This window comes from Oncorhynchus gorbuscha, linkage group LG11, assembly GCF_021184085.1.
Source record: "Oncorhynchus gorbuscha isolate QuinsamMale2020 ecotype Even-year linkage group LG11, OgorEven_v1.0, whole genome shotgun sequence".
NCBI classification, from domain to species: Eukaryota; Metazoa; Chordata; class Actinopteri; order Salmoniformes; family Salmonidae; genus Oncorhynchus; species Oncorhynchus gorbuscha.
In genome coordinates, this window is record NC_060183.1 from 12,308,308 (window position 1) to 12,323,639 (window position 15,332).

General features: G+C 46.9%; 1 protein-coding gene across 2 annotated transcripts in view; it reads left to right on the plus strand.

Moving 5' to 3' along the window:
- The window catches only part of llgl2 (LLGL scribble cell polarity complex component 2), a 39,538-nt gene extending 32,718 nt beyond the window's left edge, over positions 1–6,820 (plus strand). The window contains exons 17-27 of one of the 2 annotated variants that reach the window (XM_046368543.1): positions 1–38; positions 191–338; positions 440–556; positions 813–979; positions 1,120–1,384; positions 1,471–1,621; positions 1,750–1,778; positions 2,040–2,087; positions 2,357–2,399; positions 2,881–2,942; positions 4,680–6,820. The exon at positions 1–38 is cut by the window's left edge and continues 110 nt beyond it. In XM_046368543.1, the coding sequence (XP_046224499.1) occupies positions 1–38; positions 191–338; positions 440–556; positions 813–979; positions 1,120–1,384; positions 1,471–1,621; positions 1,750–1,778; positions 2,040–2,087; positions 2,357–2,399; positions 2,881–2,942; positions 4,680–4,684 (1,073 nt within the window). In that variant the 3' untranslated portion in view covers positions 4,685–6,820. The remainder of the gene's footprint in view (positions 39–190; positions 339–439; positions 557–812; positions 980–1,119; positions 1,385–1,470; positions 1,622–1,749; positions 1,779–2,039; positions 2,088–2,356; positions 2,400–2,880; positions 2,943–4,679) is intronic. The other variant, XM_046368544.1, reaches the window with a different exon arrangement.
- The last annotated feature ends 8,512 nt before the right edge of the window (positions 6,821–15,332 follow it).

A 15,332-nucleotide genomic window follows, 5' to 3' on the forward strand; every position in this document is an offset into this window, starting at 1 on the left:
TGTCTTTACGCAAACACCACGTCAACAGCGCTGCTAAGGTAAACAACAAAACAATATTTTTTTTGTCAAATAAAAACATGACTGCATGAATCCTTATTGAACAAAGTTCCTAAAGATCAGTTGTTGAAGACTAGGATGTGTCTCAAACATGCTCCTCTCTCTCTCCCTCTCTCTCTCTGTGTGTGTCTAGGTGCAGGAGGCCAATGCTCGTCTGGAGGCTGAGCTAGCAGAGATGGAGTTGGCTCCTGTTCAGAGAAAGATAGAGGCTCGATCCTCAGACGACTCCTTCACTGGCCTCGTTCGCACACTGTACTTCGCTGACACCTTCCTTTCGGACAGTAAGACACACACACACACACACACACACACACACACACAGACCTTGGGTTATTTAATGTTTGTGATGTCTCATATTGCTCATTCCGCTCTCCTCCTAAAGGCTCCCATCACATGCCCTCTCTCTGGGCAGGGACCAATGGGGGCTCGGTATTCGCCTACCAGCTCCGCCTACCGCCTGTGGAACGCCGATCAGAGGACCCCGTCTCCGCCCACCCTGGTGAGAGCATGCCTTTTTCTCCTCTCGTCCATCTCTCCCTCGTCCCTCTGTCGACCCTCTCTTCTCGTCCATCTCTCCCTCTCGTCCCTCTGTCGACCCACTCCTCTCGTCCATCTCTCTCCCTCTCGTCCATCTCTCTCCCTCTCGTCCATCTCTCTCCCTCTCGTCCATCTCTCTCCCTCTCGTCCATCTCTCTCCCTCTCGTCCATCTCTCTCCCTCTCGTCCATCTCTCTCCCTCTCGTCCATCTCTCTCAGCTAAGGAGATCCAGCTGATGCACCGTGCTCCAGTAGTCGGCATCGTGGTGTTGGACGGCCACGGTTCCCCTCTGCCTGAGCCCCTGGAGGTGGCCCACGACCTGGCCCGCTCAGCTGACATGCAGGGCTGCCACCAGCTACTGGTCATATCCGAGGAACAGTTTAAGGTGAGAACACACACACACATCTTACCCACTCACACTCATCTGATGGGGAGACTTTATTTGGCCACAGGTTGATGAAGAAACTTGGAATGTTTTGTCTTCCAAGGCTTTAAAATGAATATGGAATGTTTGTCTGTTTCCAGGTGTTCACCCTGCCCAAGGTGAGCGCTAAGATGAAGTTAAAGCTCACCGCCATCGATGGTTCGCGCGTGCGCAGGGTGGGTGTGGCCTGGTTCGGCAGCAGCCGCTCGGAGGACTATGGTGAGAGTGGCCTCACCGTCCTGACCAATCAGGGAGACCTCCACGTGGTGTCGTTGCCGGGGGTGAAATTGCAGGTCCAGTACCCCTGTATCCGCAGAGAGGACGTCAGCGGCATCGCTTCCTGTGTCTTCACCAAACACGGACAGGGTAGGACGAGAGGGAGAGACCACCACACATTTGACCTCTCACAAGCATTTTCCATTTCATGTGTTCAGCTTCTTTCTCCTCTCCAGGTTTCTACCTGATCTCTCCGTCTGAGTTTGAGCGTTTCTCTCTGTCCGCTCGCTGTGTGGTGGAGCCCAGGTCTCTAGTGGAGGTGCCCTCCCAGACACCCGGCGCCACCCTGCCTCGGGCGCAGCCTGACGGCCCGTCTCTGGCGCACAGGTACACTCCCACTGCGTCTCTTTAGTGGTGCTCACTATCGTCTTTGGAAGCAGTGTTTTCTGACTGACTTCTTGACTCAACTCATCTTTTCACCTTTTACTGAACTGTGTTTTTTTCTGTCATTCCAGAAATTCCACGCGGGACACCGATGACGTGGGTAAGATGTAAAAAAAAATATATAAAAACTACAGTATAATGTTGGCTGTAGTTATGTCACTAGTACTACCTCGTGCATGTGTCTGTGCCTAACAGTAGGAAGGTTTCCGTTAGGCTGCCAGCCTGTCTGCTTGTTCTGTGTGTTGGATCAGCTTGCTGCATGTGTGTTTTAAGATGACATTTTGTACACACACACACACACTGGTTGTCGATCATGCTGCGTGTCTTGATGTGCTGACTGCGTCGTGCTGTTTGTTTACAGAGAGCTCTGCTAGACGTGTGATGGAGCATGCTTTGCTGAATGACGAGAGTGAGTAGCCTGCAGAACATAACCGTAACCAACAGCAATGTTTTAGGATGTGATCGCTGCGGGGGATTTGAACCAGCTACTTTCATGTTTGCTACTGCCATGATCTCACCAGCTGAGCCGCGTTGAAGTGTCTACTTTAACTGTCAGCTCTGTCTGTTACATAGCAACCCACGACCACCCTACTGCATGTTTCATCATTGCCATGAGTTAAGTTGGCTACTGTCAATCATCATGGTGTGTCTGTGGTCTGACCGGTTTGTTCCTTACAGCTGTGCTTCAGGAGATCCAGAAATCTCTAGAAGGATACCAGCCGTGAGTATTTGTCCCTAAAGCCAAGTGTTCATGACAAACCATTACATTTTACGCAAAGTTTTAGAACACCTACTCATTCCAGGGTTTTTCTTTATTTTGACTATTTTGTACATTGTAGAATAATAGTGAAGACATCAAAACTATGAAATAACACATATGGAATCATGTTTTAACCACAAAAGTGCTTAACAAATCTAAATATATTTGAGGTTCTTCAAGGTAGCCACAGTTTGCCTCTGACAGCTTTGTAGGTGTGTCTAAACTTTTGACTGGTACTATACATTTGAGTCATTTAGCAGATGCTCTTATCCAGAGCAATTTACTGGAGCAATTAGGATTTAAGTGCCTTTCTCAAGGGCAGACAGAGTCAGCTCAGAGATTCGAACCAGCGACCTTTAGGTTACTGGCCCAATGCTCTAAAGTACTAGGCTAGCTGCTCCTCCCAATGTGTTTTGTTGGTACTCATTTTTGTTTGCTACAGGACGTTCCTGGAGAACAACGTGAAGAGTGCTCTCGCTGGAGGGAAGGTGCTGACCAATGGAGGTGAGTTTGATATGATCAGTAAAGAACCAGGTTCAAATATTATCATTTTTTATTGGGCAAGGTCCTCCTAATGTGGGACTGGGCAAGGTCCTCCTAATGTGGGACTGGGCAAGGTCCTCCTAATGTGGGACTGGGCAAGGTCCTCCTAATGTGGGACTGGGCAAGGTCCTCCTAATGTGGGACTGGGCAAGGTCCTCCTAATGTGGGACTGGGCAAGGTCCTCCTAATGTGGGACTGGGCAAGGTCCTCCTAATGTGGGACTGGGCAAGGTCCTCCTAATGTGGGACTGGGCAAGGTCCTCCTAATGTGGGACTGGGCAAGGTCCTCCTAATGTGGGACTGGGCAAGGTCCTCCTAATGTGGGACTGGGCAAGGTCCTCCTAATGTGGGACTGGGCAAGGTCCTCCTAATGTGGGACTGGGCAAGGTCCAGTGCATTACTTTAGTGAGCATTTTGAATTTATATTTTATAGTGACCTTACAGTGAACCTGGCCCCGCGGCCTCAGACCCACTAGGATGACGGTCCATTTAAATTAATGTAGCCAGCCTACAGTGGGAAGGAGTTTATGAAAACGTAATCTCTCATTGACAGACGCTACCTAAACATAACGAAGCATCTGACCAAATTACGCAAGCTTTTAGTTCTGGGTTAACCAAGATGAATGAAAACGTGACCAGACAGAGGTCACATGAAGCTGCAATACTTGTCCCAGTCTGCAGAAAGGAAGACCATCACATCACACCTAGAACTATACTGAACAAAAATATCAACGCAACAGTTAAGGTTTTACTGAGTTACAGTTCATATAAGGAAATCCGTCAATTGAAATAAATTAAATTAGAACCTAATCTATGGATTTCACATGACTTGGCAGGGGCACAGCTATAGGTGGACCTTGGTGGGCCCAGCTAATCAGAATGAGTTTTTCCCCACAAACGGGCTTTATTGCTTACAGAAATACTCCTCAGTTTCATCAGCTGTCTGGGTGGTTGGTCTCAGATGATCCTGCAGGGTAGGAACCCAGATGTGGAGGTCCTGGGCTGGTGTGGTTCCACGTGGTCTGTGGTTCTGAGGCCGGTTGGACGTACTGCTAAATTCTCTAAAGTGACATTGAGGCTGCTCAGGGTAGAGAAATGAACATTCAATTCTCTGGCAACAGTTCTGGTGGACATTCCTGCAGTCAGCATGCCAGTTGCACGTTCCCTCAAGACATCTGTGGCATTGTGTTTGTGTGACAACTGCACATTTTAGCGTGGCTTTTTATTGTCCATCACAAGGTGCACCTGTGTAATGATCATGCTGTTTAATCAGCTTGTTGATATGCCACACTTGTCAGGTGGATGGATTATCTTGGCAAAGGAGAAATGCTGACTAACAGGGATGTAAACAAATTTGTGCACAGAATTTTAATGACAGGCTTATTTTGCATATGGAACAATTCTGGGATATTTTATTTCAGCTCGTGAAACATGGGACCAACACTTTATAAATTGTGTTTTATATTTCAGTATATTTCCAAATACCTAGCTTAAGTGCATGGGAGTCGATGTATTTTAGTTTTTTCAAATATTTTCCAAGTGTATTTCCAAAGGCACAGAAATATTCAGCCACTGAATGCCTACTTTGAATGTAACAGATATTTGTACCCTGGTCTGAAATGGTGTGATGAGTATCACTATGACGATAGCATTGAGGCTGTTCATTTGTTTTGCTCATCTCTTGTTCTCTCTCTTTCAGACTGAGACAGTCCTTCCTGGTCATGAGACATCATGGAGTCTGCCTAGCAAACTACGCCAACACTAATACTGCCACTACTGACCCCTGAACCATGACCCCTAGCCCCCAGAGACTGAAACCTCACCCCCTAACCCAAAAAGACTGACTCACTGTCCGTGTCCCAAATTGCACTCTATTCCCCAAGTAGTGCACTGCTTTTTACCAAGCCCATATAGGGCGAGTGGTGTAGTGTATGAGGACTAGGGTGTGATTTGAGCCCATATAGAGAGAAGAGCGATGGAGAGGGGGTCCACCGGCTGTGCCTAGAGACCAACCACTGTACTGTAATACCCTCCTGCACTTGGTACCTCTACACCTGCAACACAGTGGTCATGATATGGTCATTCCGCTGATGCGCTTGTCCAAAGCCAATCACAGTTCACACACCTTCACACACAAGCCATAATTGCATGTAACACACCCTACTCACTCACCCACCCACTCCCTCCTCACCCCGTCCCCAGTAATGGCCTTCCGACCTTCAGCCTTTCACCATTTGAACCCAAGCTGACCTGTGGAACTCTGTTTCGTCCCAACCCTGCCTCGGCACATCCTTCGCTTGCCTTCGTCTCCTAGAGAGAGACACGTTCCGAGACGGGGAGATATCAGGAGGAGGAATGGACTTGTTTTTATTCAGATTTTAATTGTGATTTAATTTGACCTGTGATTTTAGTATTTTTGTTTTGATTCGACCTAAAATCTAGATGGGGGGGGGGGGCTGTACAAGAAAACAACAGGAATGTTTAAAAAGTGACCTGTTTGACATGGTAGTTTGTTGCTAATGCTGACAAGACATTGTTTGGGGCGAGAGAGAGCAACACTGAGTGTCTGTGGGATCGGAACAGTTAATTTTGAACCAGACCTAATCCTAGAACACCAGCCTGGTAGCCATGTCCACAAAGCCTCTGAGTAGGAGTGATGATCTCGGATCGGTTTAGGTTTATAAGATTATATGGCCAGATCCTAGATCAGCATTCCTTGTGTATACGGGCCCTGTTCCTGCTTTAGCCAACCTCAGAAACTGATCTGACTACCAGACTAGTCGTGTAAGACCACTGTGTCTCCCCCAAGCGTTTTTTGCTAACTGGCCTCCCTCCTTGCCTCCCCCACCGTCCGCTCGTTAAGGTGTAATAACCAGTTATAACCTGTCGTAGGTACTTGTCCACTACCGTGTAGCACACAATGTCTAGGGGAACAACTTTCTATGGGGGTTTTACATTTTTATCATGTTAAACATCTTGTTTTGAACACCACATTGAATGATGTAATTTAGGAATGTAATTTTAAGATATTGTAGTCAAATGTTTAATATATATATATGTACTATATGATGATTCTAGGCCTGCAGTTGGACCTGTTTTGTTAATGGGGGTTGGCTGCTATAGTCGGATCTTACAAGGAAATATTTTGGTACTGTTTCTCCGAAATGCTGGGTATTTTAGCATTTTTATGGTCTCTAGAATATATTTTTGTAGTGAATGGTTGAGTATGAGAACCCTCATTTTTTGGATTGCTAACTTTCACACTACATAATAATGTCCTGCTGGAAAATGAATACAAGTTTGTTTTGTTTTTTTCCCACAAAAGTTCATGTCTGTTCCTTTTTATGAAGTCGGACTTTATTGACTGCTTGATTGAACATTAGGATTGCTGATTCCAATCCTTGCTCTGACTCTCCCCTCAATCGGCACATTCACAACCAGGTACGATCATCTGATAGCCATGGCCTGAGGGTATGCCCTGAGCCTGGTGAGTTTGGTGCTGGCCGGTGAAGTGGATAAAGTAGGGATCGGTTGTCATACAAGTATAGCCAAGAGTTTTACTGCTGCACTAATTGGCTGGTCCACCATCGCTTTGCTGAAACTTAACATCTATAAGGCTGCACTCAAAGATCAGACCGTTCACTCTCTAATGGTGGTGAAAGGGAGAATGTATTTATTGTTGTCTCAAACATGACAGAAAGCACCTTGGCCCCTATGAACTATAACGCTCTGCCAGAATGTGCTGTTTAGAGCACATTTGTTTACCCATGTAGCCAATCAAATGTCCTTTCATATTGTTTTAACCCTTACCTGGTCCATAAGTAAAACATTTTCACTGGTGTGTTTTGTAGACGTATTCTAATGCTCTTCAACTGAAAAACAAGTTAAATGAATTTAGTGTGAAGAGGGGGAGGAAAAGGAAGCAAGAAATAGAGCTTAGCCTGTGCATTCCAGAGCACTGATGATATCTCTTTCCAAGAGAAGGCACTGCTCTTTCATTCGATCTGTCTCTCCCTGGTCTCATCACCACACCTGCTCACTCCACCGATCCATCTACAGCTAGGGTTACTTCAAGCTGAGATCAAACATTTAGAACCACGTAGGGTGTTTATTTTTTTTGAAATGTTCTAAATGATTAAATTGTTTAACATCAACCGAATAACAAAAACCTGAAATTATTTTAGTCTTTGGTAGTTAATCGTAGCAAGTCTTATGTTGTGTGGTAATACACTTCACTACACCGTACAGGAACTATGATGGCACTTGTGATCCTGTAGCTAATGGGTTCAGTAGCTAAACTTGATCTAACCTGTGTCAAGTGGTGATCAGGGTGGAAAACGTCAAGCTTTGTCCTAATGTTGACTGACTCTTTGAGAAGCTCGTTACATGACCTGGTGCACTTGTCTAAGTTATCTAAACATTTTATGTAGTAAAGCCATTTTGTGGGTTAACTCATTCAGATTGGCTGGGCCTGGCTCACAACAGTTTGACAACCAGCGTCCCTGACCCAGCAAGGGTCTGAAATCCAAGATGGCTGACAAATCCGTGACAATAGATTAAAGCAGAGAGAAAGGGAAACGAAAAGCCAGTGGAGCAGAGGAAGGAGCCCTGATTCTGAAACGTGACGATGACAAAGACAACGATGCTTCTTCCCCAGTGGAGACGCAGGGGGATGAGGCTACCTCAGCTTCATCCAAAGGCCCCATCACGGATGATGATGCTGAAAGCAAAAAGAAAAGACCTCAAAGCCCATCTGGAAAAGGAGAACAGAGGAGAGCAGGAACAAGCAAAAGGTAAGATAGAGAAGGTAACATTGTCCTGAACAGGAAAAACAGAGTCAAGATGGCGTCTGTTTGGTACAGGACCAGTAAGCTGCTGGCAAAGCCTAGAGAGGAAGCAGCTACAGTCAGGTCTACAGATGCAGTCTCAGCCAAACCCACGGACCGTCTCATCGCTTGCAGGAAAGGCATTATGACTCTACGACATGTCTTGAGCTGGATCAAGGGGAAGATGCCCAAAGGGTTCAACCTGAGGAGTGACCCTAGGACATTGGTGTCTCCCACTGCCTCACTCTCCAAGCCATCAAGCAGAGGGAGGGAGCCACCTGCTCAAACACAGGATGACCATGTGTGTGGCTAGTAATAGCGTCCTGGCCAGCAAGAAGAGCAGAGTCTCTGGATCCCCAATCCACCGTCCCTCTAGCCACCATCGTGCTCCCCAGAATAAACAAGTTGGGCATGGGCAAGGCCAATGGAAACCTGCCAACACAACCAGCCCAGCCAGTACAGCCTGCTGGAACCAGACCTCACCCTCCAAGTGTTAAAGGTTACAGATGATTCATGAATTTGATTGTTTAATGTTTATGATAATGGCTCACAGGAAACCTCACAGCCTGGTTATGTATACGGCTCACTCAGTTATCAAGAGAAAGCCATTATCACAATACAAAACCCCACCACCGTCCCAACCTGCCCTACCCTCAGGATACCCTCCTGCACTAACAGATAGTGGAGAAGCTGACCAAGTGGACAGTGTATGAGGATGGGGACCAGGCCAGGATGGGAGAGGACCCTGGGAGTCTGAGGTAACCTGCTCAGGACATGCTCGAGAGCCGCATAAACAAAACAAAGGGGTTAGAAACAACTGCCACCCATTGATTAACACCCAATATATACAAACAATTGCTTGCTTACCCTGACAAAGACATTGTTGTTAAATGATGGGAAGAAAATTCATAATTTGAAAAGCCTTTATTTTCTTAGCATTTCCATAACCGGAGGAGCAAACCGTTGAAGTCCCTGTAACTCCTAATGTTACGAGCCTACCGGACGAGCTAAATGACTTCTATGCTTGCTACGAGGCAAGCAACACTGAAGCATGCATGAGTGCATCGGCTGTTCTAGACGACCGTGTGATCACGCTCTCTGTAGCCGACGTGAGTAAGACCTTTAAACAGGTCAACATTCACAAGACTGCAGGGCCAGACATATTACCAGGATGTGAACTCTGAGCATGCGCTGACCAACTGGCAAGTGTCTTCACTGACATTTTCGTCCCTGACAGAGTCTGTAATACGAACTTGTTTCAAGCACACCACCATAGTCCCTGTGCCAAAGAACAACAAGGAAAATTGCCTAAATGACTACCGACCCGTAGCACTCATGTCTGTAGTCATGAAGTGCTTTGAAAGGATGGTCATGGCTTAAATCAACACCATTATCCCAGAAACCCTAGACCCACTCTAATTTGCTTACCACCCAAACAGATCCACAGATGATGCAATCTCTATTGCACTCCACACTGCCCTTTCCCACCTGGACAAAAGGAACACCTATGTGAGAAATGCTCTTCATTGACTACAACTCAGCGTTCAACACCATAGTGCCCTCAAAGCTCATCACTAAGCTAAGGACCCTGGGACTTGACAGGAACTAATGGGGATCCATAATAAACCCCAGGAAGAGTAGCTGCTGCCTTGACAGGAACTAGTGGGGATCCATAATAAACCCCAGGAAGAGTAGCTGCTGCCTTGACACGAACTAATGGGGATCCATAATAAACCCCAGGAAGAGTAGCACTGCCTTGACAGGAACTAATGGGGATCCATAATAAACCCCAGGAAGAGTAGCTGCTGCCTTGACACGAACTAATGGGGATCCATAATAAACCCCAGGAAGAGTAGCTGCTGCCTTGTCAGCAACTAATGAGGATCCATAATAAACCCCAGGGAGAGTAGCACTGCCTTGACAGGAACTAATGGGGATCCATAATAAACCCCAGGAAGAGTAGCTGCTGCCTTGACAGGAACTAGTGGGGATCCATAATAAACCCCAGGAAGAGTAGCTGCTGCCTTGACACGAACTAATGGGGATCCATAATAAACCCCAGGAAGAGTAGCTGCAGCATTGACAGGAACTAATGGGGATCCATAATAAACCCCAGGAAGAGTAGCTGCTGCCTTGACAGGAACTAGTGGGGATCCATAATAAACCCCAGGAAGAGTAGCTGCTGCCTTGACAGGAACTAATGGGGATCCATAATAAACCCCAGGAAGAGTAGCTGCTGCCTTGACAGGAACTAATGGGGATCCATAATAAACCCCAGGAAGAGTAGCACTGCCTTGACAGCAACTAATGGGGATCCATAATAAACCCCAGGAAGAGTAGCACTGCCTTGACAGGAACTAATGGGGATCCATAATAAACCCCAGGAAGAGTAGCTGCTGCCTTGACAGCAACTAATGGGGATCCATAATAAACCCCAGGAAGAGTAGCTGCTGCCTTGACAGCAACTAATGGGGATCCATAATAAACCCCAGGCAGAGTAGCTGCTGCCTTGACAGGAACTAATGGGGATCCATAATAAACCCCAGGAAGAGTAGCTGCTGCCTTGACAGGAACTAATGGGGATCCATAATAAACCCCGGGAAGAGTAGCTGCTGCCTTGACACGAACTAATGGGATCCATAATAAACCCCAGGAAGAGTAGCACTGCCTTGACAGCAACTAATGGGGATAATGCAGGGTGTTGAAAGGTGCCAAAGCACACAAACAAAAGGCCACCAAGAACCACACCACAATCTACAACAGGTGTCTGCATGGAGAGAGTCTCCTCCATGAATGTTGAAGAGGTCTATTTATCCTGGGAGACACCTGGCCCAGGTGTTTCCCATGTAGCTGACGACCCTCTCAACTCTGCCCACCGGCATCCTAATAAGGAAACAAGAACAAAGACAGAATACGGCAGACAGAGTGGGAGGGTCGTCACATTCCCCCCCATAAAACCGGGGACCAACAAGGACCCCGGAACAACATACCAGCCTCCCGCGTCCCAAATTGACACAGGCCTCTGCGTCCCAAATTGACACAGGCCTCTGCGTCCCATTCCAAATTGACACAGGCCTCTGCGTCCCAAATTGACACAGGCCTCTGCGTCCCAAATTGACACAGGCCTCTGCGTCCCAAATTGACACAGGCCTCTGCGTCCCAAATTGACACAGGCCTCTGCGTCCCAAATTGACACAGGCCTCTGCGTCCCAAATTGACACAGGCCTCTGCGTCCCAAATTGACACAGCCTCTGTGCCCCAAATTGATGAGGGTTTACGTGTTCACACTTACAATTTGCCCCAGCCAACCTCCTCCCCAGACCTCAGCAACCTTCGCACAGGAAGCAACATTTAAGAGGAAAGAAAACAAGACCAGGAGGGAGCAGACAGGACAGAGAGAACATGACAATACGAAACAATGGTCAGTCACGTAAACATTAGGAACAGGGCGCACGAGAGAGCGCATCAGCAATCACGTTTTCAGTCCCCCGGATGTGCCTCACATCGAGATGGAATGATTGTAAAAATAAACACCATCGCATTATCCTCTGGTTTGGACACATCATGGACCTCAAAAAAGTGGGGGGGTTATGGTCGGTGTAGACCACAATAGGTACTACCCCGACCCGACATACACCGAAGTGTTGTAGCGCCCAAATGAGTGCTAGCGCTTCCTTTTCAATAACCGAATAGTTCAACTGATAATCGTTAAACTTTTTAGAAAAGAAACTAACAGGCCTCTCAATCCCAGACACATCTGCTTGCAGCAAAACTGCACCTGCCCCCACATGACTAGCATCCACCTGCAAGGTAAATGACAAATCCATGCGAGGAGCAGCCAGCACTGGAGTTGAGGTAAGCAACCTCTTTGAATCTTCAAAAGCGTGTTGACAACGAGTAGACCAAACGTAAACAGCCTTAGCTTTCAGCATATCTGTCAAGGGAGCGACCACAGTAGAGAAGTTATTTTTCTGGGGGAGGCAATTAGTCAGGTTGTTGTACCAGTTAAGCTTCGTGAGTTGGTGTTGGAAACTTCTCACAGTGACGTTGCTGGACATATGGGGGTGAGGAAAACCTACAATCGCATATTAAGACATTTCTTTTGGCCTAGATTAAAGAGGGATGTTTCTGATTTTATCAAAACTTGTCACACCTGTCAATTAACTGGTAAGCCTAATCAAGCTATTAAACCAGTACCATTGTTTCCTATTCCTGTACTCAGCCAACCTTTTGAGTATCTGATTGACTGTGTGGGTCCTCTGCCTTGTTCTAAAAAGGGTAGCAGTTACCTGTTCACTGTGATGTGTCAGACCACTAGGTTTCCTGCTGCCTATCCTCTCCGATCTATCACGACTAAATCGGTGTTAAAAGCTTTGACTCAGTTTCTCTCATTGTTTGGAATCCCTAAGGTCATTCAGAGTGATCAAGGATCTAATTTTACCTCTAATCTGTTTGGTCAGGTTCTTCAACAGCTCCATATTAAACACAATGTGTCTAGCGCCTATCACGCGCAAAGTCAAGGAGCACTGGAACGTTTCCATCAAACACTTAAGTCTTTGTTGAGAGCTTATTGTACTGAGATGGATAAGGATTGGGAGGAGGGGTTGCCTTGGTTACTGTTAGCCGCTAGGGAAGTTTCACAGGAGAGCACAGGTTTCAGTCCGAATGACCTTGTGTTTGGACATAGGGTGCGTGGACTTTTATCTGTTCTCCAGGATGACTGGAAGTCTCCCGAGCCTCCTCAGTCCCTGTGTTCGTATGTGTGTGATTTCCGGCGACGGCTGTATGCCGCTGGTGAAATGGCTAAAGAGAAGTTATCATCTTCACAGGAGAGGATGAAGGGCATATTTGATCGCCGAACTGAGCCTCGTCACTTTAGTCCAGGTGACCAGGTTCTTGCTCTGCTGCCAATTGTTGGTTCTCCTTTTCAAGCCAAGTTTCAAGGTCCATATACAGTGGTGCGCCAGTACACTGAGCAAAATTATCTAGTTGCCACTCCAGAACGGAGGAAAGCACACCAGCTGTGCCATGTAAATCTGTTAAAACCCTATTATGCACGTTCCTCTGAGACTGAACAGTGGGATTCTACAGAGGACGGTAAACCTGTTCTTTTGGCTGATACCGTTGTTTCCTTGGGTTCTTGTCGTGCTAGATCTGTGCATGAGGAGGAAGATGTTCCTGGTCCTGACGATTGTATATTGCAGGGTAGATTGAAAAATTCAGAAACACTGGATATTTTAGACAGTCTTCTCACTCACCTACCTGTTGATGAGCGGAAAGAGATGGTTGGTCTGATTCAGAGATTTCCAGGTTTATTTTCTGATACACCTACACGTACAAACTTAATAGAACATGATATTGACATTGGAGGTGCTGACCCCATTCGTCAGCGGTTCTATAGAGTTTCTTCAGAGAAACTACGTTGTCTGGATGCTGAGGTCAAGTACATGCTGGAGAGTAAGATAGCAGAGCCTTCTTTCTCCAGTTGGGCTTCTCCCTGTATCTTGGTCAGTAAACCGGATGGAACAAACCGTTTTTGTACGGACTACCGTAAGGTAAACAGTGTCACAAAGCCAGATTCATTTCCTCTTCCTCGGATGGATAATAATAATATAATGAATAATAATAATAACTTCTCTACTGTGGTCGCTCCCTTGACAGATATGCTGAAAGCTAAGGCTGTTTACGTTTGGTCTACTCGTTGTCAACACGCTTTTGAAGATTCAAAGAGGTTGCTTACCTCAACTCCAGTGCTGGCTGCTCCTCGCATGGATTTGTCATTTACCTTGCAGGTGGATGCTAGTCATGTGGGGGCAAGTGCAGTTTTGCTGCAAGCAGATGTGTCTGGGCTTGAGAGGCCTGTTAGTTTCTTTTCTAAAAAGTTTAACGATTATCAGTTGAACTATTCGGTTATTGAAAAGGAAGCGCTAGCACTCATTTGGGCGCTACAACACTTCGAAGTGTATGTAGGGTCGGGGTAGTACCTATTGTGGTCTACACCGACCATAACCCCCTCACTTTTTTGAGGTCCATGATGTGTCCAAACCAGAGGATAATGCGATGGTGTTTATTTTTACAATCATTCCATCTCGATGTGAGGCACATCCGGGGACTGAAAACGTGATTGCTGATGCGCTCTCTCGTGCGCCCTGTTCCTAATGTTTACGTGACTGACCATTGTTTCGTATTGTCATGTTCTCTGTCCTGTCTGCTCCCTCCTGGTCTTGTTTTCTTTCCTCTTAAATGTTGCTTCCTGTGCGAAGGTTGCTGAGGTCTGGGGAGGAGGTTGGCTGGGGCAAATTGTAAGTGTGAACACGTAAACCCTCATCAATTTGGGGCACAGAGGCTGTGTCAATTTGGGACGCAGAGGCCTGTGTCAATTTGGGACGCAGAGGCCTGTGTCAATTTGGGACGCAGAGGCCTGTGTCAATTTGGGACGCAGAGGCCTGTGTCAATTTGGGACGCAGAGGCCTGTGTCAATTTGGGACGCAGAGGCCTGTGTCAATTTGGGACGCAGAGGCCTGTGTCAATTTGGGACGCAGAGGCCTGTGTCAATTTGGGACGCGGGTGCCTGTGTCAATTTGGGACGCGGGAGGCTGGTATGTTGTTCCGGGGTCCTTGTTGGTCCCCGGTTTTATGGGGGGGAATGTGACGACCCTCCCACTCTGTCTGCCGTATTCTGTCTTTGTTCTTGTTTCCTTATTAGGATGCCGGTGGGCGGGGTTGAGAGGGTCGTCAGCTACATGGGAAACACCTGGGCCAGGTGTCTCCCAGGATAAATAGACCTCTTCAACATTCATGGAGGAGACTCTCCTCAGAACACAACCAGTGCCAGTAGCTCCGGGTAGCAAGTTCCACTACCCTACCCAAATCTCCCACCGAGGTACACAGCAGATTACTCACTTCAGACTGACGTCCCAACAGAAAGTAGAACAAGAGTTCAGGCTAGGCAGGGCCTGGAAACTAACCATTATACTCTCTCCAACGCAGCACACAAACCAAACAACAAAGGCAACCAATACTGGGCCGATCACACTCAAACACCATATTCAAACTAAACACGTACCTCCACGGTCTCCCAAACCAATAGTTCAAAGATCCCGGATGAGCCCCCACTTGTCACGAACCGGCTCAAAGCCCGTAACAAAGGGAGACAACGTGGAGATAAGGAGTAACAAAAGATATATTTATTAACTAAAGCAACTAAGGAAAATATCCAATGGTGTGTGTAATCAGTAGTCCGTAGTGTAAGTGAGTGTTTTGCATGCATGAATGTGATAATGCAGGGTGTTGAAAGGTGCCAAAGCACACAAACAAAAGGCCACCAAGAACCACACCACAATCTACAACAGGTGTCTGCATGGAGAGAGTCTCCTCCATGAATGTTGAAGAGGTCTATTTATCCTGGGAGACACCTGGCCCAGGTGTTTCCCATGTAGCTGACGACCCTCTCAACTCTGCCCACCGGCATCCTAATAAGGAAACAAGAACAAAGACAGAATACGGCAGACAGAGTGGGAGGGTCG